A 24,079-nucleotide genomic window follows, 5' to 3' on the forward strand; every position below is an offset into this window, starting at 1 on the left:
TCTCGGCTCAGCAGGGAGCCTGCTTCCTCCTCTCTCTCTCTGCCTGCCTCTCTGCCTAATTGTGATCTCTGTCTGTCAAATAAATAAATAATTTTTAAAAAATCTTTTTTAAAAAAACTTTAAAATAATTTTGGGGGTCCTCCTGGCTGCTGGGCATGACTGTCACTTTGCTAGTGACCCTCCTCCCCAACCCCTGCTCACTTCACCATGCACACTGCCCACTGCCTGCCCCTCCACCCCCCTTCCAGGGTCTGTTTGGCTCCCCTCACACCTTCCACGCCCCTATAACCCTCAAGGATCACAGGACAAGACAGAAAGGCAACTCTATGACTTTACTGGGTAACAGGAAGGGGTTTGTGCAGTCCAGCTAGATTGTCAGTCCCTGAAGGCCAGCAGAAGTCCTGAAAGGAGGCTCCAAGCAGGATTCCAACTGGAGGGCTCTGCGCCAGCAATCTGGGCCTTCTGTAAGATGTTGAGGACCTCGGTCACTCTGATGTTCCCAATATGGTGATAATTTTCTAAAAGTTTGTGGTGTCCACGAGCACAGCCCAAGAGGAGGAAGGTGGTATTGAGTAAGCCTGTAAGACAGACAGAGACGGATCAGGGACACTTCCTAGATGCAAGGGCCCTGCCCCTGCTTCCAGACGCCCCTCCCAACCCAGGACACTGGCTCTCCCACCAGAAACTTGGGTAACAGCCACCTTAGTCCTTCCGCCTTGGAATTCATGTGCTTGGCCCAGGCGGCCCCAATCCCCTCTTCCAGACTCTTGCAGAGTGGGAAGGCACTAAAGCAAGTTTCTCTTCTCACCTGCCTGAAATTTTAAGGTGGAACTATAACACTGAGAGGCGTCGTAGGGACAGGAATCAGTGGTGACAAAATTTGGGAGGCAATCCTTGGAGTGCTCGCCCACACAGGTTGGGCAACTATGGGGAGAAAATGCTGTAGACTTAGGAGTTCTGGCCTTGAGTTTCACAAAAGGATCCAAGTTGGTGAGGTTATTGCAGAGATATGTCCGGCAGACGCGGCTGTAGGAGGCAATGGACAATCCAGGCGGCGAAACAAGGTAGGAGACTTGCTGGGGGTAAGATGAGGCTGGGCTGCAGCCCTTAAAACCCACAACTCCCCTTCTGGTCCCTGAGAAGCAGATTAGAGAGCTCTGATCAGTGCTGTTGGCCATACCCAGAGCCAACCCTCCCACCCTGCACCCTGCTCCTCCAGCTCACTCTGCCGCATCACCAACTTTGCCATGAGGTCCACTCGTGGCAGCTGCACAGGGCTCAGATCCCAGGTCTGAGGTCTCTGTCTGTCTCTCCTCACCAAACCCTCCCCATAGTAATCCCCCTGTTCCTCTCTCCCCTGTGTCCCTTTCTTTTATTCTCTCCCAGATCGTCCCCCATCCATCTGGGATCACCTCCTTTCTGCCTTCCTATCCAGTCCACACCACACCCAGCCAGGTCCTGCCCTCTCCTGCCAGTGTCTTGACATTATTTCCAAAGATACAATGGAGTAACTGTTTGGAGCTCAAGTCCAGAGTCCTTGGGTGCTGGGGGTCAGAAGAGCCACAAAAAAAAAAAAAAAAAAAAAAAAAAAAGTAATGTATCAAAGTCACTTTCCTTCACCTGTCTCGATGAACACCAGTGTCTCCTCACATCCCTCACTCAGCTTACACACCATGCTCCTCATCAGAAGCCACTTCCAGTCATGAAGAGAAACAGCTCTGAAGAGTGAGGACGTTGCTTCATAGCATAAAAGAGCCACAGCCCCTAAAGGGAAAATGCCCTTCCAGTCACGGGCCCCTCACATTGCCTTCTCAGCCCCCCAGTTGCCAGCCAAGAACTTGGCCTCCACAGGCCCTGAACCCTGAGGAACCCAGATACCCAGCCCTCCTTCCTCTAGTTACGTGAATCCAGCCTCCCACCCTCTGGGGTCCCAAAGCATCCAGCCCCACAGGACATACGAGGCACAGTGGAGATGGCCCCTAGGAGGCAGAAGAGATGCACAGGGCTGAAGTGCTGGGGTCCCATGGTCCTGGGTTGGGGTCCTGGATGCTAGAGGTCAATCCAGAACCAAGATCAATCCAGGTATCAAGCTCTGTTCTCGTCAGTTTCTGAATTCTCTGTTCACCCGCCTCTGGGTCACTGTTTCTAGAGCAGAAAGTTGATTGTCAGGTTTTGTGACATAGGCTCCCTGTGACCTTCAGGGACACAAGACTTCCCGTCTTCTTAGTGTCCTCTCCAGCCTGCCCTGAACCCACATTAGCGTCTCATCATGACCCTCACACTCCTGCTTAGGTCCTCCCGTTGGACACTGTGCTGAGCGGAGCTGACTTCCTCAAAGGATCAGTGTCACACAGGCTGTTCTCCAGCCAGAGACAATGAGATCAGAATAACAAGGGGGTGTGTAGGGAAATTGACTGAAATATTACTAAATAATTCTTGGTTCAGAAAAGGATATTGAAAAGTAGAAGTGAATAATAATGAACATAGTACATTTCTCTCTCTCTCTCTCTCTCTCTCTCTCTGTCTCTCTCTCTCTCTCACACACACACACACACATAAACTGCATGTAAAATCTGGTGAAAACTAATTAAAGTCTATATTCTAGTTGAGAGTTTTATGCCAATGTCAAGTTCATGCTCGTATACTGCAGTTGTAGAAGATATCCCTGAGGAGAAGTGGAAGGAAGTATTTATGGCTTTATGACTTTTGCAACTTTTTGTGAGTCAATAACCATTTCAAAACCAAGGTTTTTTTTAACTACAAGTCAAAATGTGGGACACAACTAAAGCAGTGTTTACAAGTAAGTTTATGCTTTCAATACATTTGTCAGGAAACAGGAGCATTAAAAAGCATGGTCATGGATTGACTCAAGAAGTTGTACAAGGTGCAACAAAACACCTGCCCCCCCCAGCAAAGGACAGAAATGAAGATAATGACATAAATCAATGAATTAGAGCAACAAAAGTTATTACAGAAAACTTAACATTCATTCTTTGACAAAATCAATGAGATAATTCGCCAGCAAATCTAATCAAGAGAAAAAGAGAAGATGCAAATAAAATATCAAATTAAAAATCAGAAGTAACAGAGAGTGGCTATTTTAAAAAAATAAATACAAGTATACTTAAGAACTCTACATTTATAAATTTGAAAGCCCAAATAAAGTAGGGGAGCCTGGTTGGCTGGTTGAAAGTTCATCACGCGACTCCTGATTTCAGGGTTGTGATTTCGAGCCCCATGCTGGGTATAGAGATGATGTAAAAAAAAAAAAAAAAAAAAAAAATCTTTAGAAAACCTGGATGAAATGGACACATTTCTAAAATAATGTGAAATGCCAAGATTGGCATAAGAAGAGTATATACAATGCCTTAAAGCAATTAGAATGCCCAAGGACCTCTGGAAAACTGACAAGAAAAAGAGAATAGCCCTAGTAGGAAAGTGGGCCAAGTATATGAAGAGGCAGTTCTCAGAAGAGCAAATCAGAAAGGCTAAAATATATGTGAAGAGACACTCAGGCTTAACAATAATCAGAGACAGGCAGTCTATCAAACTGTCCATCTCTCAGACTAGCAATGGACCAGACAGCTGGAAAAAGATATGTGTTGGCAGCAATGTGGGGATACAGATACAGGGACCCTTGTGTCCTGCTGCTCATGGGGTTGTTGGGAGGGGCACAGGACCTTCTTCTGGACTCTGAGGAACAGTTGAAAGTTCTGATCAATGTTTCGGGCCCAAAGCAGCATTGCAGGGAGGAATCTGGCAAGACTAAGTCAAATCAGGTTTACAAATTTCCACTTCTATTATGTCCCAGGTACACGTAATAGAGATTTCCACCTTCATCCACAAAGTAACATATATCAGGATGCAGCATTATTACGGAGAAGGTGAGTTGAAGGCAATGTGGGCATTCCTGGCTGAGACTCAGTGAACACACAACATTCAGGGGACACACACTATGGATATCATGCAATTAAAAAATACTGATTAGACATACGCATAACAGTACATGGCTGGATCAGAAAAATTCAGTGCTGATTATTTTAAATAAAAACACTATATTACTTGCATAAGTTAAAACCACAGGCACAGGGTTGCCTGCGTGGCTCAGTCAGTGAAGCGTCTGGCTCCTGATTTCAGCTCAGGTTCTAATCTCAGGGTCATGAGACCGAGCCCCACCTCAAGCGCTGTGTATAGTGTGCAGTCTGCTTAAGACTCTCCCTCCTGCTTCCTCTGCACCTCCCCCATGCTCTCTTTTTCTCTAAGTAAATAAAATCGTTTTTTTAAAGTAATAAAATAAAACTACATGTGCAGGGGTGCCTGGCTGACTCAGTAGGAAGAGCATGTGACTCTTGATCTCAGAGTCATGTGTTTGAGCCCCATGCTGGGTGTACTTAAATGAATGAATGAATGAATAATAAACAAATTTTTTTAAAAACGTGTGCACACAAGACACCACACATCTTACAAGAACACAAGAACCAAAAGATAGGCGTTAGCCACTAGAAGTGAGTGCCTACAGGAGGGTTAGGGAATACAAGTGGGGAATGAAGATTACTAGAAATACTAACTAAAACAATGTAGGTCATACAAAAGTTCACAGGCTTTGAACTCAAAGGTGGAGCAAGGTTAGAATCTTTACCCCTCCACTTACTGGATGTGCAATCTTGTGTAAGTTGTTGAACTCATTTATAAAATGGACTAATAATACATCTCATGAGAATGCTATTGAAAATTACTAAGCTTATTAATATAAAGTATCAGGCAAGTGCTAAACTCTCCAGAAATGTTGGCTCTCCAGTCCCTCTCCGTCTTTCCACTATCTAAAGGATCAAGGTCAACCTCTTTAGTAGGCAGTCAAGCCTCCCACACCCACATCCCCCACTGCTAGATTGGCCCCAAACAACCTGTCCAACTTTGTCTAGTACTGCTCGCCTGCACAGCAGTCCAGGTAGAGGTCACTTCTGCCACCCTTTTCTGTCCAGAATGCCTGGCACACGGGCTCTGTAATTCAGGAGTCTGTAGCAAACAAAGGCGCTGAGACCCGCAGAAAAGATGGAACACAGGACAGGGAAATGAAGGCTGACAAAGGATCACACAAAGGGATCGGGCCAATCAGAGAAGATAGCACACACCGGCCTGGAATGCAAAACGACAGGATCCAGAAGTCTGAGCACAAATGGAGACACAAACAGAAAAAAGCGGAATGAAATTCTCACGGGGAAAGGACGAAGAAGAGGTGGTCAGAGGGGATGCTACGCCTGCAAGAGAGAAACCGTGCAGAGGAGGAGGAGCAAACGTGGCCTATAACCTTGCAGGGAGTCAGAGGACCAGCACCCAGAGCACAATGGGAGAGGCAGGAAAATGAGGCCTGGGACACAAAGACGTGGCACTCAGAGGGAAAAGGAGACCGAGGCAGGAAGCGCAGAGAAGGGGACAACAGGAGCGGGTGGGAGGGAAACCGTGGGACGCACGGAGAAGGCAGGTGACGATGACAGAGTGGAGCCCAGATGCAACCGATGAACTGAGGCGAAACCGAGGAGGGAGATGAACGCCGAGACCGGAAAGGGACGAAGGGACAGACTACAGCCTCGGAAAGAGAGGGAAGGGGGAGGGGGGGGGGGTGGACAGGGCCAGGCGATTCGGAAAATAGGATCGTGGAGGAAGGGGGTGCGAAAATCAGCAGGATGGACAGAAGGACAGGAACTCTCAAGAGAACGAGAAAACCGAAGTTAGGAAAATCAGCGCCTAAACGGACAGGAAGAGAGACATGGAAAGGGACGCAACCCGAGGTAGGATGAGGGAAGGAAACGGGAAAATCAAAAGAAGAGGAAACGCATAAAAGGAGAAGGGCAGATCTGGAGCTGGGGCACAGGGAGAGCCGTGAGAGAAACACGAGCGTCCACACAGCGAAGAACCGCCCGAGCGAAGCTGAAGCTCGGAGCGCAAGAGGCAAAACCGCGCTGTGCAAGCTACAGGACGAGACTGCGCGTGCGCAGTTGGGTCCAGGTCAACGCCTGGGAGGTCAGACTCCGCGGCCGTTTCTGCGGGGGCGAGGGGGCAGGGCCAGTCTTATCCTGGGAGCAGTACTCGACGCCCCATTGGCCACCTCCCTCAAAGGGGAGCAACAATCTGGGAAGGCAAGCCACAGGGGGAGGGGCAAGTGGGGGGAGGGATAAGACTCAACTCGACGCGCTATTGGCTGGCCTGACAGTCTGGCGCGAGCCAAAGCGGGCTGGAGGTAAGGGGAGGGCCCGTCAGTGAGGATCCTGAAGCGCATTGGTCGCTTGCCTTGACGGCGGGACATGACGCTTGAAGCTCATTGGTCCTCGTGAGAAGGGGCGGGAAAACAGGCTCGAGCGCGGCCGTTCCCCACGCCACTTCCTCACCGCATCCTTTCGCGTCCTCCTGACTGTGTCTGACTTTGCTCGCTCGAGGCTGTGGTAACCGCGGGCCGAGGACGCGAACCCGACCCCGCCCCTCCCTGTCCCTTCTCCCCTTCTCTGTGGCGCTGGACCCCCCGCCCCCACCCCACCCCCCCGCGCTCCTCGCGCCCCTCTCCTCCCCTCCCCCACGCCGCGGGCCCCTAGGCGCGCTCCTGGACCCTGGAGCGAGGCGAGGCCACAGGCCTGGCAGCTGAAAGGGGGTGCACGCGAGTAACAGCCGCGCGTGGCGGTGGTGCGCCACGGGGAGGTGGGCCGGGTGATGCATGAGATCAGTTGCTGGGAATGGGTAAAGGCCCCCCAAGCGCTGGGCGCAGTGACCACCAGGTTTACGTCAGAGTTTGGAGAGCATGTGGGTGCAGGACGGGAATCCGTGCTGTGAGGAGGGGGCCTGGCATCTGGAAGGGGCTCAGTAAACGTTTGTCGAGTGAATGAAAATAATTCTTGAAAGTGGGGCGAGGAATCCGTGAGAATAAAGTAATAGCGGGGGTGGGGGCGGGGAGGCGGCAAGAGAGCGTTCTGATTTAAAAGGGGAGCAAGGGGAACGTTGACTTGCAGGAGGTACATGACGCTGAGAATTGAACGGGGGCATGAACGCAGCTGTCGGAACTGGATCGGTGCGGGAGGGAGGATAGTAGTCGCCTACGGCAGGAAGAACTCTCAGAACAGGGCGTTGGGGGAAAGGGGGTGTAGAACCCGGGGGGGGGGGGTGTGAATGCAGGGGTATGAGCGTGGGGCTTGTGCAGGAAGAAGCACAGGCCAGCAGCTGAGAAGGGAAGGGGAGAGGGGCGCCGGGGAAGAAGGCAGGCCTTCTGGGAAGGAGGAAGTCCGAGGAAGGCAGTGGGGTGAAGCAGGGAGAAAGCAGGCGGGTTGGGGGGGGTGCGAGGAGTGAGGGTGAAATCTGAGTCTGCAGGTGGGTGCTGTGGAAACCCCTTCAGGTGTGACCTCCCAGGGGCAGGAGGGCTGGTCAGGAGAGGGCCCACGTGGCCGCCCTGACCTCCCACTCCTGCCCCCAGATCCATGGAAGCTAAAGAAATGCCCGCTGTTGTCCACCTCTGTGCCTCCGACTCTGCCCCAGGGGGTGAGACCAGAGCCCCCCCAGGCACGGAGCTTATCCCCAGGAGAGCTGTCAGTCGCTCTCCCACCTGTGCCCGCTGCCGAAACCACGGCGTCACTGCCCACTTGAAGGGCCATAAGCGCCTGTGCCTCTTTCAGGCTTGCGAGTGTCATAAATGTGTCCTCATCTTGTGAGTATGAATGAGTTCCAGGGAAGGGAGGAGGAAGGGCCTCATCTAAAGCGAGGCTGACTTTTGACCTGCAACCCCTGTTTTAGGGAGCGCCGGAGGGTCATGGCTGCCCAGGTGGCCTTGCGTAGGCAACAGGAAGCACAGCTAAAGAGGCATCTGGCTCAGGGACTGATGAGGAGAGCTGCAGCTCCTCCCAAAACTCCCAGCCATGTCAAGAAGGGAGCCACTCAACCTGGGGTCCCCGGTGAGTGTCTGGCCAGGGATGGGTCCAGGTTTGGGGTGGAGAAAGCATAAGTAGGAAAAAGAGTCCCAGACCCTCCGTTGGAATTGGTATGTGACCTCAAAGTGTTTCTACTCTCTGGGCGGCCTCAGTCTCTCCAATTTTAAAACGCAGTCAAGTGTTGGGAGGATATAGTGAGATCCCTGAGTAGAAAAAGGCCAGAGGGAAGTACGAGCTCAGTTTGCAGTTGGAGTGGGGTGGAGGTCAGGAGAAAGGGTTCATCACAGCTCTCCCTGCTCCCTCACAGCTGAAAAGGAAAACATAGCACCCCAGCCTCAGATGCCCCATGGGGCAGTCCCACTGGCACTGACGCCCCCTGGGAAGGTAAGGAGAACCTGGGCCCTGGAGGAGTGACTCTTATACTAGCCCTTGCCCAGACCCCCTCCTTCTGTGCCCTCAACACTTGGGTTCTAGAGCTAGCCCTGATTTGCAGTATCCTCCTGGGCAAATCACTTCTCTTCTATGGGTAAAAAATGAGAGGGTGGTATTTTCAGCCCTCAAGTCTAAAGTTTTGAAGTCCTGAACCCACCCTAGAATGTACTCATTCCTTCCCCAGCCTCGTATCTTATTCCAGCTTGTGTTCTCTGCCCTTGCAGGATAACTCCCAAGGGCCTCTGCTGCTCAGTCGTCCCCCAGAAGCCTTGCCTTTGTCCTGGACTCCAATGCCTCCAGGCCCTTGGGCTCCTGGACACTGGCTGCCTCCAGGACTTTCCATGCCACCACCAGTGGTATGCCGCTTGCTATGCCAAGAACCTACTGTCCCTCTGCATCCCTTTCCTGGTAAGATTAATACAATATTCATTCAGCAAATATTTGAATACCATTGTACTGCTGTACCAGAAAGAGAAGAGGAAGAAGATGCAGAGTAGGAAGGAAGATGGAAGTCATGACCTTTAACCCCTGTACACTCCTGCATTCTCTTACCCTCATTAGGCTTTGACCCTGGCACTTCCCTCCGGCTGCCCACTCATGGGCTCCTCCCAACCTGCCCAGGATCTCGCCCGATACTGACGACTCCCCTTTCTGGAGAATCCCAAGGGCCCTCTGCCCTGCCCCGCGCGTGAGTAGGGAGGGAAGGATATTTGTCTATAATGTGCCTAATACTGTCCTGGACACCACAGTAGATGACGTAGAATACAAGGTCTCAGACTAACGTGTGAGGATGGGCACTCCTTCCTCTGCCATTGCCTGACTGAAAACTTTTGTACGAGTATCTTTACCTCTCTGAAGCTGGTTTGCTGTCAGTAAGTTGGAGACACAATTACCTTCTTTTTGCTTTGTCATGAGAATTCGTGATAATGTACGGAATACACCCCAGCAGAGGCTCAGGACTTTAATAGCAGTAGCTATTAAATCCTCTTAAACAGATAAAATGGAATCAGACTGCCTGCTGAAAGGGTGGGGTGGGGTGGGACCTGATGGTGAGAGCCTCAGAGGCCTACAGTAGAGGTCAGAGGCCATTCGAGAAAGTTTCTTAAAGGTGCTCCTCAAGTTCCATGGGGATTGGGGAACTAGAGGAAGGCAACTAGACTCTGGTAGGGCAGGAACAGCCATCCCTGTCCCTCTCGCTATTTATATGTTTTTTAAAAATTGACACCACTGCCACAGTAGCTCTGGGGGAAAGAAGCTGGCAGGGATTTTCATTTTATAGCAAACAAAACAGGCCAAGACAGGGGAAGGGACTTTCCCAAGTCCACAAAGCCTAATGGCCCAGCAGGTACCCAGACTTCCATGTGTACATGTCCATCCATGTGTTTGACCCCCTTGTTATCTTCTTGCTTCTAGATGCTCAACTCTGATACTCCAGCCCTGTGGCACCCCAGACCCTCTTCTGCTGCAGCCACAGGTCCTGGGAAAGAAGTGGAATCCAGGACCCTGGGAGGAAATCGAGCCTGGGGAAAGGAAGATAAGGGATAGTGAAGTAACCAGGGGCTGAGAGAGTACTTGGAGAGTGGCAGAGTGGGGGTTCCCACTCTGTTTCTTTTCTTTTCTTTTGCAGGCCCCTGGAGCTTCTCGCCTGACCTGGACTTCTGCACCCTCAGAGAGGCAGCTGCAGCGGGAGGCAGCTGAGGCTCTTGTGGGTCTGAAAGACTCTTCCCAGGCTCCCCGCCTGACCTCCTCTGTTCCTCCCAATCCTCCTTGGATCTCCCTGCTCCACCCCTGTGGCCCACCAGGTAACCTGTTCCCTGAAAGAAGATGGGATAGGAATGGTTGGGAAATGGAGGTACCAGGGTAGGTAGGGACTAAGCAGGGTCAGCATGTTGAACATCTTCAGACTCAGGCCCCAGGCTTCTCAACCTAGCTCCTGGAATTGCAGTTGAGAGTTGTTTGGCGAACCAGTTTTACTAATTTTGTGCTTAAAAGCAAATGTCCCATGCCCTGATGTCAAGGAAAAGGGGGCTTGGAGAAAAGCAGGGACTTGCCCAAGGGCATATGGCAAGGCTGGCAGAGCCTGATCTCCTGACTCCAGCCTCAGGCTCCCTGCAGCTGCCTGCTGTAGATCTGATAACTGCCTTCAAGGACTTTCCATTCTAGTTGGCAAAACAGGGTGCCTCCACAAAGCTCAGTGACAAACCTTGAAAGAACTAAAGGAATCTTGAGGAATGAAACCTATGGGGACAGAGAGGGAAGGCTGAGGATTCTTCTGTCCAAGATGGTGGCTTAGGTTTGGTGTGTGGGTAAGGAAACCTGCCTGGAAAAATCGCTGGAACAGAAGGAGATGAGGCTGGAGAGACTTCCCATCCCGGAGGTCTGGGTGCCAGTCTTAGGAGTCCAGACCAACAACTGTGCATGAAAGGGAGCCAGGGAATATTTCTGAGCTAGGCAGGGACATAGAGACCCTGAGCTTTAGAAGACAAGTATGGTGGTTCTGATGGAGGGATCAAAAGAGACAAGACTGGAGGTTGGAAAATCAGTGAGGGGGAAGCATTTTCTAATCCAGGTGAACAAGGATGAGGCCTGGATTGAATGGGGTAAAAAGAGGGGGTTGCTGGGAAAGGAAATGGATATGACCCAGTCCTACCCCCTTCTTTCCCGCTTATAGCTCCTGCTGGAGGAAGAGGATTCCAGCCTGTTGGACCCTCTCTCCGACCCAGCCCAGCCCCCTCTGTGGCTCTGCATATTGGGCGTCTGGGCTCTATCTCCCTCCTAAGCTAGAAGCCCAGAGATGGAAGCCTTGCTGGGGAAGAGGCAACAGCCTGCGGGCACTGCATATTTGGTATTTTGCTTCTGGATTTATGTATGGAATTTAATGTAGTACAAGCTTCCAGCTTTTCTTTTTTTTTTTTTTTTCTTTACTTTTTTTCCCCTTTTTTTAAAGCTTTCAGGTGCTTCATTAGCTTTTGGTTCCTTTTGTAGTATGGGCATTTCCTTGACTGAAGTGGTATTCTCTTACTCACTGGGTCCTGGGACATTTTTAAATCCCCAACAAAGTGAGAGATGTGCAGTTCAAGCTAACCAGTATCTAAATAGGTTTTTGCATGAGTTCACTTTCCAGAATACTTATATAACCTATGATTCTATACATACCTGTGCGCTCATGTCTGTCTCCATATAAGCAAAAACAGGAGAGTATTTTCATTTTGTGTCTACCTTTGGGTGAGTAACTGAGAAATAAAACTTTGTTGTTTTAAGCCACTGAGATTTGGGGATTGTTTGTTGCCGCACCGTAATCTAGTCTATCCTGACACAAAGGACTTGTTCAACCTACTTTTCAGTAACTAGCACAAATAAATACAAACTTGGATTTCTTATAGCTATATAAGAAGGATTGGTAGAGGAAGATAGTGGGAGATTCACTGATTCAACAATGAAGTGCCTGCTCAGTGCCAGGCATAGATCATTTCCAGCTGTCAGAGGGCTACAAACTGAAATGCATACAGGGCCAAGCAAATCATGTAAATGAGTAAAGAAAACTGGATGAGCCCTAGAAAACTGAGAATGCATGCCCTGCCTAAGGAGAGAGCCTCCTTTACCTTAGTGGATTATTGCCAGGCAGGACAGTGGCTATAGCCACAATTTCTGGTTCTTCAAAAGAAGCTGAAAAATTGAATTTCTTTGTAGAACATCTTAATTTTCAAATGGTGGCTCAGTTTTCTTCTTTTTCAAACGTTTACATTTTAGAGCAGTTTTTCACAGAAAAATTGAGCACACTGTAAGTGTTCTCATGGTCTCCCTGCCCCCACACAAGCACAGCCTCCTCCACTATCAACATTCCCCACTAGAATGGTACATTTTTTAAAGTTGATCAACTTACACTGATGTGTCATCGCCACCCAAAGTCCATAGTTTACATTAGGGTTCATTCTTATTTGTACAGTGTATGGATTTGGACAAATATATGATGACATGTATCCACCATTATAGTATCACAGAGAATAGTTTTGCTTTGTAAGATTTTATTTATTTATAGAGAGAGCACAAGCATGGGGAGAAGCAGGCTCCCCACTGAGCAAGGAGCCCAATGTGGGACTTGATCCCAGGACCCTGGTATCATGACCTGAGCCAAAAGCAGACACTTAACCAACTGAGCCATCCAGGCACCCATATTGCACAAGAAAGTTTCACTGTCCTAAGATTTCTCTGTGTTCCACCTACTATTTGTCCCTACCTGCACTAAATCCTAGCCACCAATGACCTTTTTACTGTTTCCATAATTTTGCCTTTTTCCCCAGAATGTCATATAGTTAGAATCCTATAGTATGCCTTTTCAGATTGCCTTCTTTCATGTAGCAATATGCATCTAAGTTTGCTGTATGTCTTTCCATGTCCCGATAGTTCCTTTCTAATTAGCACTGAATAGCATTCTATTACCTAGATGTACCACAACTTCTAATGATTTTTAAATTCTCTATCTATAGAATTATTGAAAAATGTAGGAGAGTCATCAGTTGTGGATTCAAATCCCAGCTTGAGGTCAAGCAACTTGAATCTCTAAAACTCGGTTGCCTGGTTTGTAACCACCTTAGAGAGTTGTTAAGATTACAAATCTGTAAAAATTAACACCAAGGATGTACTACTGAGAAACCATGTCATCTGAAATCATAGGCTCTTTGAAATCATTGTAATAGTGAGAAGGGGACATCTCACTCTTGCCTGAAGGATCACTGTAACATAGAGAAGCAGCTATGATTTCCAACCCGGGTGCTGACCTTCAGAGGAGGGATTTCTGAAGATAACGTTTCACATTTATCTTAACTCTATAATTTCTGAAGAAACAGGACTTTGTGTCTGCTTCTCTGCCCAGGCAAGATGCTGACTCCATTATATAGGAACTGCTTTGCTTTGAGTCCATTAAAGCTCTGCTTAATATATAAATTTTACGTAACATTCTTCCCCAAAACCTGTATTATCCCCATGTCTTCTTTTGTTTGGTGAGGCACCCTACACAGTTCCTCTGGACAGCTCTTCTTTTTTTTTTTTTTAAAGATTTTATTTATTTACTTGAGAGAGAGACAGTGAGAGAGAGCATGAGCGAGGGGAAGGTCAGAGGGAGAAGCAGACTCTCCATGGAGCTGGGAGCCTGATGCGGGACTCGATCCCGGGATTCCGAGATCATGACCTGAGCCGAAGGCAGTCGTCCAACCAACTGAGCCACCCAGGCGTCCCTGGACAGCTCTTAAAAAAAAAAAAAATACTTAGTAAATTGGCCCAAGTGAATTAAGCTTAAATGATTTAGCACTGATATTAGAAATGTACATCAACGGGCGCCTGGGTGGCTCAGTGGGTTAAAGCCTCTGCCTTCGCTTCAGGTCATGATCCCGGGGTCCTGGAATCAAGCACCGCATCGGGCTCCCCGCTCAGCGGGCAGCCTGCTTCTCCCTCTCCCACTCCCCCTGCTTGTATTCCCTCTCTTGCTGTATCTCTCTCTGTCAAATAAAATCTTTAAAATGTATATCAGAAATGTATAAAAGGTGAATATAAGTTATCCAAGTATATGAACATTTATACTTACACATGCATACAACTTACATAGTCAAACACACATATGTTGATTCTGGGGGGGAATCTGAGACACTTAAACTATTCTAAGTGTGAAATAGGTTTCAACAACATTCTGCATGAAACTAAATACATGATGTTTTCATGCTTAGAAGCATAGTTTATGTTCTAGACCAAATGTTTGTGTCACCCCCCAAAATTCCTATACTGAAACCTAATTTCCACTTGTAATGGCATTTGGAGGCGGTGCCTTAGGAGAGATTAGTGCCCTAATAAAATATTCCCCAAAGAGCTCCCTCACTCACCTCTCTGCCATGTGAGGACATAGCAAAAAGATGGCTATAAACGAGGAGGCTGGCCCTCACCGGACACTAGATCTGCTGGCACTTTAGTTTTGGACTTTCCCAGCCTCCAGAACTCTGAGAAATAAATTTCTGTTGTTTATAAGCCACTATCTATGGTATTGTGTTATAGCAGCTTGAACCAACTAAAATAGTTGGTTTTAATTTTTTAACAGATACTGGCATAACATACTGGCTTATTAATAACCAAGGTGGGGGCACCTGGGTGGCTCAGTTTGTTAAGCCTCTGCCTTCAGCTTGGGTTGTGATCTCAGGGTCCTGGGATCAAGCCCCACATCGGGCTCTCTGATCAGCAGGGAGCCTGCTTCCCCCTCTCTCTCTGCCTGCTGCTCTGCCTGTGATCTCTCTCTTGTCAAATAAATAAATAAAATCTTAAAAAAAAAAAAAAAGGTGCTTTGCATACACAGTATCTCACTGTGGGAAAACTACTATTTGATCTTATTTTTTAAACTCTATCTTTTCAACATAATAGCCACACACATTTAAATGACTCCCTTTCTGCAGCAAGTTAACAACTTTATTGGACAGTGAGTCCCTTCAGTGTTTGATTGTTGGAACTGACAAGGATTACACTAGATTACGCATGTAACACTACATAACATTTATCTGTGCCTGGCACAGAGTAGGCACACAAAAAGTGGATTTTAATCAGTGGATTAAAACCTCTGCCTTCGGCTCAGGTCATGATCCCAGACTTCTGGGATCGAGCCCAGCATTGGGCTCTCTGTTCAGCGGGGAGCCTGCTTCCTCCTCTTTCTCTACCTGCCTCTCTGCCTACTTGTGACCTCTCTGTCTGTCAAATAAAATCTTAAAAAAAAAAAAAAGAATTTGATACGCCTTGTACAGGAGCAGTAATTTAAAACGGGCAAACAAACGGGATTTCCGTGTATCTATTTAAATTATATTTTCTTTCTCTTCACGGATAAATTGAAGCGCTCGAAGGGCAAGTGGGCAGACTGGACCCGGACAGGTCAGTGAGGTGGATAGACTCCCTGCGGGATAGATTCCCGAAGCATTGAGCGAACACATTCCGGCACTAGGCTGCAGAGCCGCCGTAACATCTCCGCAGGTCCCGCCTCTGCCTTTTTATCCCTGCCCCGGTCTCCTCCCTGCCTGCGGTGCCTCCTTCCCACAGCGGTCGCCTGGGCCGTGATGAAGCAGTTTCCGCCCTAACAGGGGTGGTCCGGCTCCGCCTGCTCTCCCGAGAACTGGTGGTCGCACACATTTCCTCCTCGTGTATCCGCAGGCTTCCCCGTCACAGTTCCGCCCTTACTAGCCCCACTTCCGTCCCGAAAAGCCACTTCCACCCAGAAAGGGGGTGGTAACCGGGTTACTCTCCCGTCCTTTCAAATGCCGCAAAACTTCCGCCACCACCGTGTCCTCCGCCGCTGTTCCTTCCGCCACAATCGACTCAAACGAAACCACACACCCCCCAGTTGAGGAGGGGAGCTCTGTTTCACACCCGGAGGGCAAAAGGCTGGGAGGAAGCGCGCCTCCATCCCCTCGCCCTCGGCTTCTCACTTCGCGAGCCAGCCTCCTCCCCACGCACCCGCCCATCTCCGCAGAGACGAAGCCTGATTCGCCCTGAGAGAGGCGGGGCTGCTCGTCTGGCTCCACTCTCGCGAGCTCTCGAACCTCTCGCGAGACCCGACGCCCGACTTGTGCGCCCGGGAAACCCCGTTGCTCCCTTTCCCCTGGCTGGCAGCGCGGAGGCCGCACGGTAAGGCGGGCGCTCCGGTTCGGGCTGGGCGCAGGGCGTCAGGGCCGGACTCCCCAGCCGGGAGCGCGTGCCCGAGGGCTCCGGGGCGACTGTGTGTGGCCGCTCCGCCCCTTGGAGCCGCAGCCACGTGCGAGCGGCAGGCCCGAACATGCCCGGTCGGCGCGGTCCGGAAAACGAGACCGGACCAGGTGGGCGGCGTGGATGCGGGGGCCGTCCTTGGATCGGGGGCTCGGGTCTTCCAGCGTTTCCGCAGCGGCTCCAGGCCCTGCTTTTGCGCAGAGGTCTTGAGTGGCGGTGAACTCGAGTGCCCACAGGCGCAGGGGCCTTCAGGGCCCAGTCCCGAAGCGGGGATCTTGGGAAGTCACAGGAGTGCGGCGGTTTCGGTCGCGTGGGGCGAGGTCCCGGCCCCTGTCGTTCGTCCGCCCGCGCGGGTCCTGAGCTCACGTGCTTGCTCTTTCTCCCTCAGATGCCTGGAGTTACTGTAAAAGACGTGAACCAGCAGGAGTTCGTCAGAGCTCTGGCAGCTTTCCTCAAAAAGTGAGTGTGGGGACCGGGGCTTTAGCGCAGGTGGAGGCTGTGGTCTTCGCCTGGCTCCTCGGTGGGCGTTGTTTTTCTTCTAGGGAGGGGTGGTGTGAGGTCTCGTGTGGAGTTCTCTTGTCTGTGTGAGGCAGTGTCTGGCTTGTAGTGGGGTTTCGTGCTTTGCATTCTGGGACACATGGGCCTCCTATTAACCTGCTGTCCTGCCGAGCAGAGGGGATTTGGGGGGTGGAGTGTGCGGGCTTCTGAGTCGTGCCTTTCTCACTGTTGGTCCCAGGTCTGGGAAGCTGAAAGTCCCTGAATGGGTAGACACCGTCAAGCTGGCCAAGCATAAAGAGCTTGCTCCCTATGATGAGAACTGGTTCTACACACGAGCTGGTGAGGAACTGGGGCCTCTGGCTGGGGACTGGGGGCTTGGGTGGCTCTAGCACACACCGTACCTTCCCATTATCTCTGAACCCAAGATTGCAAGAGAGGTGAAACTCTTTGCCATAGCTGGCCTGCAGTGTGAGGAGAAACCTCGGACTGTCTGTGCATGCCCTGTGTGACACTCAGTATCTTCACATTCTGAGTCTCTTTCTCTGTAAGAGGCTTGTGTGAGGACCTGCGGCTTTCTCTGAGTCTCCAGGAAAACCTAGAGTCAAATAAGTTCATATTCAAAGGGGGCATGTTTAGAGGGAGGTATTTACCTTTCTGTGTTAATGCGGTCTAGACTCAGGTCCATCTGCACCACTTGACTGTGTGACCTCTATCTGCCTGTGCCTCTTGTGGTCCTCTCTAAAATGGGGCTAATGATTGTACCACTGCAGGATTATAGTGGGAATCAAATGAGCTTATGGCTGTAAAAATGCTGTTAAGTGTACTTGTGGCAGACTTCAAGTCAGCTGTCTAGTTTTTATTCAGATCGTCAGGCCAGCTTTCTCCTTGTCTCTCTAGTAAGTTTTTATTAAGTCTTCCAGTGATGCCAACTTGGAATGAATGACTTAAATGTAGCACCTGATAGCACAGTGCTGTTTTGCACATGTCCTTGACATTTCGGGTTTCTCCAAGCTGTCACTCTACAAAAGTCTAGTTTAGGAATTATAGGGGGTGCTCGGTGCAAGACTGTTCGAGGTGGCAGCCTCTGCATAGGCCTTCACTAAGGGCTCTTGGCCTCTGCAACTTTCAGCCTTCCTCTGTGGTATAGGAGCTCCATCCTGGCCAAAGCTTGTCTCCAGATAGGAAGTAGGTGGGAAGCAAGGTTTGGAAATTGAGAAGATTGAAGGATGACCTTGAGAAGAGTTGGCCTCGGTACAGGTTGCCTTGGCACCTTGGAGCACAGACAGTTTCGTAGATTTGTGATGGACTCATGCGTGGAATGTCATGAGATCCATGCTAATTCAGGCTCTAGACTGGACGTAGGGGCCAGTAGGTCTCGGCCACAGCCTCAGACCACTGAGGATGAAACAGCCAACTCATGGGGAGGGTGGGTGGCATATGCATGTGGTGGGCATCACTGCTGTGCTTTTAGAAAATGGGGCTGGTGGAGGGAAGCTGACATGACTTCCCCGGGCACATCAGTGTTGGAGCCTGAATGAGACCACCACCCCGTCCATCCATCTTGGGAAACAAGGCTACCCTGAATGATCTTTGGCAGCGCCCCAAGAATCAGTTGGTCAAGGCGGCTTCGGATCTAAAATGAGAAAGTCTAGCCTTTTTGGTATGGTCAGGTAGATACGTGTATTTTGTTTAATCTGCCTAATTCAGAACTTATCAGGTAGTGCTGGTGGTTTCTGTTTTTGTGATTGTTGTCAGAAAGGTCAAGTGACATGCCAGGCAGTGATGCCTCAGATCTGCCACACCCACGCCATCACTTGAGGGGGCGGGTCTCCACTTCTCTTCCCTTGGCTGCATTTCATGGTTTTTGTTTTTTTAGTTGGGCAAAGCTTAGAGGGAAATTAGTTAAAGACGCTGGGCAGTACACACAGATGAGTCTTACTGTGGCTGTGATCTCTTTGCCCGCCCTGCTCCTTTTCTGACAACTCACATGAAGTGTGCATCCTCTACCTGCTCTCCTGGCCTCCTTTCCTCAAGGTTCCCAAATGCCTTTTTTTAAGATTTTTTAATTCATTTGAGAAAGAGCACACGCACCAGCAGGGTGAGCAGCAGGCAGAGGGAGGGTGAGACATAGGCTCCTTGCCAAGCAGGGAGAGCCTGATGTGAGGCTCCATCCCAGGACCCCAGGGTCATAACCAGAGCCAAAGGCTGATACCTAACCAACTGAGCAACCCAGTTGCCCCCCCTTACTCCCTTTTTGATCTTGACCTAACTGCCTTAGTGCCAGAGCGTGGTGGTTCTAGACCCAGGTTTGTTGAGTGTGTACCCTTTTTTTTTTTTTTAATTATTTATTTCACAGATATCACAAGTAGGTAAAGAGGCAGGTTGAGGGAGCAGGCTCCCTGCTGAGCAGAGAGCCTGATGTGGGGATCGATCCCAGAACCCTGGGATCATAACCTGAGCCGAAGGCAGAGGCTTTAACCCACTGAGCCACCCAGGCACCCCAGAGTGTGTACCTTTTTGTTGGGACACTACCATGCCTATTTTATATTCACATCAGAGGCAGAGTTGCAGTTGTGACATCCTACGTGACATACTATACCGAAGATTCTGACTTTGACCCTTTGCAGGGGAAGTTTGCCAGCTGGAATGCTCCCACCTCGTTAGGGCTAGCTCATACTCCAGACAAATCCTAGGAGATACTTCCATTACCAAAGAGGAAACTGAGGTATAGACAGGCAGGCTGACCATGGGAGAGTCCTGGAGGCTAACTCCAAAACCAGGGTCTGTGTTGTATGTGCTTTATTCCTTCTCTGGATCATAGGGCCTTGGCTCATCCCCTTGGGGTATGGAACCAGAGCACAGTGGGGCAGTAGTCTGTATTGGAGGCTGAGCTCTGGCAGGAGGTGGTGTGGGGACTGACGTCTGGAGGCATGTGGGGGCCATCGTGGAGCGACCAGGTTTTGATCGCTGAGGGGTGGGGGTGGATAAAACAGGACATGGCAGAACCCACCTGAGGGTGCTCTGGAAGAGGGACAGAGCTATAGGAGTGAGAAGTACTGAGGCACAGTGGTGTGGGCTGAAGGGTGAGGTAGGGCTGGAAAGAACCTGTGTCAGGAGCTTCTTGCTCTTAAGAGCATCAAGGAAAGGCCACCATTGGGCTTTGTGAAGAGGGTGTTTCAGTATGGCCTTAGGCAAGTCTCTTGACCTCTTGATTCCCAGAAGGTCCTGCTTGGGAGTGAGGTGAGAATCCATTGTCTTGTTAGCCAACTGCTGCTGAATTGGGACATCTGAATGCAATTCATGATAGGATTGAACCTGGTCCTCTCTGACTCCTGCTGTGTTACGGGAAGGACGGCCTTGTAGACCATGCAGGAACAAGTTAAGGGATGACAAGGCAGGGAAAGTAAGTCTGTCCTTAGAAGCTCAGCAGAGAAGGGTTGAGGGCAAGATGTATCTGGGAGGCCACTTTGTGACCCGGTAGGTCAGGGTGGGATCACAGATCTGAACTTAAAACCAGCTGTTGAGATGCTGAGCTGCGAAGACACCTGTGCAGCTCCTGTGGTCTGCCAGGTGCTCCAGTCCCCCCCCAGTCCCTTGTGACATTCCTCCACCTGGTGCCCAGTGCACAGGGCATGCTGCTGGTCCTTCCTTTGCAGGTGGAGGTGCAGACTGGTTACTAGGGACAGGATTCCCCAAGAGGAGCGCAGCAGAAAGCCCTCAGAGGGACTCGAGGAGAAGCCATTTGTGCAGACACCTGGCTCACCGTGCCCCTCATACACCGCAGGATGGCCAGGATCTGTGGCATAGCACCTCTGTTTCAAAGGGATTGGGACCTGGGTCTCCAGCAGTGGTGGGGAGGTGTAGGGAATGGGTCAGTATTTTGTTTATTTTGGCTATAATACTCTTCAATTTGTGAAGTTAATACTCTCCCTTATAATGGGTCAGGAAAATAGTATCAGCGGGGTGGGTGGGGGGACACCTAGGCTTGTGATGTCTGACACCACACTGGATGATTTTATGCAGCTTTTTAATGGAACTCACCTCGCCTTCCTTGAAGCAACTAACAGCTGGACTTGGCTGGAGCTTATTCTCTGCCGCTCCCTTCTCGGATGAAGGAAATCTTACCCTTTGGGTACCGTGGCCCAGACCGCTGGAATCGGGGGCGGACTCACAGCTGCTGAGCAGCAGTGTTGGGGTTCAGACCCGGTGTTAGTGCTCAGCGCGGGTTGGCCACTCCTTTTCATACGGAGCCCAGATCAGGACTGGGTGGAGCCTTGGTCCTGTCTTGGCCAGGCCTCTCCTGGGCTCTGTGGGCTCAGTGTTCATCTCACCCCTTTTGTGAGGCCGTCCTGCGCTCCCCAGCCCTGGGTGCATCCCGCGTGGGAGAGCAGGTCTCCACCCCAGTCAGCACATGCTCTGTGACAGGCTCAGTGGGGAAGGGTGGCCGCTGCTGGGCATATGAGCTGGTCTGAAAGTTTGGGGTGCTCCGGTGATGTCTCTGGAAGGGGGGTTTGGGCTTGGAGGTGTTGGGAGCACTGCAGGGTAAAGAGGGAGCAAGAACCAAGGAGAAGGGTTTTAAAGTGAGCAGAGACTGCAAGCAGGGAACCTGAGGCGCGGGTGTGTGGTGGCCCTGATGGGTGGGGGTGGTTTCGGCTGTGCCGTGGCCCCCAGAAGCCCTCAGCTATATCTGGAGACCATCTTACAGGGGTGGAGGGGGCTGGGGAAGAACTACTCTGAGGGGGCAGGCAGGGAGGAGGAGTTCGCGTTTTACCCCACCCTGAGCTGGAGGGTCATGGCCATGGCCTGGCACCAGCTCTTGGGAGTTAGTGGTTACTGGCCCACTGAGTCCTGATTCCCTCTCTGAGCTGCAGTACTAAACCTTATGTGCTGGGCTTCAGGAGTCCTGGAGTGACCTAGAGGCTCTGTATCAGGCCCCAGTTCCTTCACAATTCAGTGGCCCCCTGAGGTAGAAAGCCAGAACAGTCTGAGGGGCTGTTCCTCAGAGCTGTGTGACATGAGGCCAGTGTCTTCCGGAGCCTGTTGGCTTTTCTGTGAAAGAGAACGACGCTAGACGCCTGGGCAGTGACAGCCACGCTCTTCTGAGGGACCATTACTCCTGGTTCTCAGATGAGGGTGAGTGGCGAGCCAAGGCCATACCGGCAGGCCAGGTCCTGAGACCATCTTACTGCCTCGGGGAGAAGACGAAAAGCAGATGGCACAGGGCCCCGGGGAGAAGCAGGCCTGTTGAACACAACAGTGAGGGACCGGGGACTTGCCCAAGCCAGGCTAGAGCTAAGAAGCCTGTGTCCCTGGTGGGGTGGGATACCCATTGCAGGTTGCATGGGGTGTCTGTTCTAACCCTGAGTTTTCCGGGGCTGAGGGGTTCAGGGGGCTGCACCTGGGTAGTGGCCTGGCTCTCCTACCCTGCTGCCCCTCAGGCCTGGGCACATGGAGGTAGACAGTCACAACTTAAGCATTTGCCAGGCTCTGCCTGCAGGACAGAATCCCACCTTACGGCAGTACGGCTGTGGCGGGCCCTACAGTCTCCCAGGCTGGGTGCAGAGTGCGGGGACACTTAGTGTGGGGTAGCTGGGCAGTGGTGGCCTGCCACTGGGTCTTGGTGTGTGCTCTCAGTTCCCGGGGCTATACAATGGGAAGAAGTAGCAGCCACACACACAAGTGATATGTGTGTGACCTTGAGCAAGGCCCTTCCCACGGCCTGCCTCGGCCGTGGAGAGGAGCCTTCTCTGCTTGAGAAGCGTCCTCACATCTGCACACACACCCGCAGCTTCCACAGCACGGCACCTGTACCTCCGGGGCGGCGCTGGGGTCGGCTCCATGACCAAGATCTACGGGGGACGCCAGAGAAACGGGGTCATGCCTAGCCACTTCAGTAGAGGCTCCAAGAGCGTGGCCCGCAGGGTTCTACAAGCCCTAGAGGGGCTGAAAATGGTGGAAAAGGACCAAGATGGGTAAGCAGGGGTGGGGGGAGTGATGAAGAGCCTGGGGTCAGATCACCTATAATGAAGTTATCTAGCACCATCCTTCCCCCGTGTGGGGAAGCGCTGGGTCTGTCCTGCACAGGCTGCAGCTTGCCCCTTAGGCAGGGGATTCTGCAGAAAAGCGAACCGTGAGGGGTCTCACCCCGACCTCACTGGCTGACTACCCCGAGCTCCAGGAAGGTAATTTAGCGACTGTCCGCTTTCATTAGCCTGCTCGTTAACTTTTCCCAATTGATTTTTCGGGGCTTTTGATCTAATGCTTGCACAAACGACACCCGGCAGCTCCCAGGGGGGCTCCCAGCTCCTTAGAATGCAGCTGACTGGGGCCCTCAGTGGGACTTGGCTGGTGTCCTGTGGGCTCATGGCTAGGTGCCTTCTTGGGAAGCCTGGCTCCCATCCAGGAGGGGCCTGGCAGTGACAGGGCTGAGAGCCTGTGCTCACGGGGCGCTGCATGACTTCTCCCGCAGGGGCCGCAAACTGACACCTCAGGGACAGAGAGATCTGGACAGAATCGCCGGACAGGTGAGGCCTGGGTGTGGGCCAGGGCTGGGTCCCTGAGTCACTGCACAGGGAGCTTCAAAGCCTGAGCTTTGTTAGGTCAGTGTCCTTCCCTGGAGGGCACTGCCCAGGGTGGGGAGGGGGGCAGGAGAAAATTCTGACTGCTTTCCTGCTAGAGCCGGTTGGAAATGCTGGTGCCGGGGTGAAGGGCCCCAAGCCTGCGGTGCAGCTGGGCTTGTTCCTCGAGCAGGACCTGTTCCCCACAGCTGCCTCTGCCCATGTCTGCGGCCTTAGGATCGGGGCTGCACGGTTTCCTCCTATTCATGCCTGCTGAGCACCACATGGGACGGGTGTGGAGAGGGGGAGGCAGGCCAGCTCGGAACTTCAGCCTCTGTCCAGATGACTGTAGGCTGGACACCTTGGGGCAGAGTCCATTTGCCTGGAGCCAGTCGTGTCTCCCCCCGCCCCCATAGACCCCTAGGGGTTGGTAGTGAGGGCTCAGTGGGTACCACAGTGGGAGTCCCCAGCACCAGCCATGGACCCCTTGTTGGTTTTCTTCTTTATGTATCATTGACTTGGGTCTCCTAGGAGCTTTGAAGGGGGCTTAGCCACTTAGTCAAGGAGCAAAAGAATAGGTGTCAGCCCCCTGGCTGTCTGGGGGCAGCCTGGAAGGAGCTGGTGAACTCTTCCAGGGCAGGGCAGAGCCTGGCATGGACATCGTTGTGGGTGATAGGGCAGTGGGTGTTGGAATCCCACTTCCTATCCTTAAGTCCCAGTTGGTGCATCTGTAAAATGGAGAAGTGCCTGAGGGTGTAGGGATCAGACCCAGGGAACGTGCTTCAGGCCACAACCCCATTTGCTTGGTGTCCCTTGGGTAGTGGGAGCTGCTCCAGAATGTCTGAACACAGACCCCACGCCTGATCCTAATTACTTTCCCATCTCTTCCCGCAGGTGGCAGCTGCCAACAAGAAGCATTAGAACAAATGCTGGGTTAATAAATTGCCTCATTCATAA

At 51.4% G+C, this 24,079-nt stretch overlaps 3 protein-coding genes across 3 annotated transcripts; 2 read left to right on the forward strand and 1 right to left on the reverse strand.

Moving 5' to 3' along the window:
- Positions 1–317: 317 nt before the first annotated feature.
- LYPD4 (LY6/PLAUR domain containing 4) lies at positions 318–6,041 on the reverse strand. The gene is made up of 5 exons (XM_059151805.1): positions 4,905–6,041; positions 1,959–2,145; positions 1,621–1,764; positions 809–1,135; positions 318–578 (listed from the first exon to the last, which is right to left on the reverse strand). Exons 2-5 carry the CDS (start codon positions 2,023–2,025, stop codon positions 376–378), a joined length of 741 nt encoding a protein of 246 aa, XP_059007788.1. The 5' UTR covers positions 2,026–2,145; positions 4,905–6,041; the 3' UTR covers positions 318–375.
- Positions 6,042–6,451: 410 nt separating this feature from the next.
- DMRTC2 (DMRT like family C2) lies at positions 6,452–11,597 on the forward strand. The gene is made up of 9 exons (XM_059153353.1): positions 6,452–6,767; positions 7,457–7,687; positions 7,774–7,931; positions 8,215–8,291; positions 8,564–8,747; positions 8,901–9,027; positions 9,753–9,813; positions 9,967–10,141; positions 11,011–11,597. The coding sequence occupies exons 1-9, from the start codon at positions 6,703–6,705 to the stop codon at positions 11,121–11,123; spliced, it is 1,191 nt and encodes a 396-aa protein (XP_059009336.1). The 5' UTR covers positions 6,452–6,702; the 3' UTR covers positions 11,124–11,597.
- Positions 11,598–15,891: 4,294 nt separating this feature from the next.
- On the forward strand, positions 15,892–24,079 carry RPS19 (ribosomal protein S19). Its single transcript, XM_059152536.1, has 6 exons — positions 15,892–15,989; positions 16,456–16,526; positions 16,804–16,904; positions 22,354–22,537; positions 23,035–23,089; positions 24,017–24,079. The coding sequence occupies exons 2-6, from the start codon at positions 16,456–16,458 to the stop codon at positions 24,041–24,043; spliced, it is 438 nt and encodes a 145-aa protein (XP_059008519.1). The 5' UTR covers positions 15,892–15,989; the 3' UTR covers positions 24,044–24,079.

The sequence above is a fragment of the Mustela lutreola genome, chromosome 16, assembly GCF_030435805.1.
Source record: "Mustela lutreola isolate mMusLut2 chromosome 16, mMusLut2.pri, whole genome shotgun sequence".
Lineage (NCBI taxonomy): Eukaryota > Metazoa > Chordata > Mammalia > Carnivora > Mustelidae > Mustela > Mustela lutreola.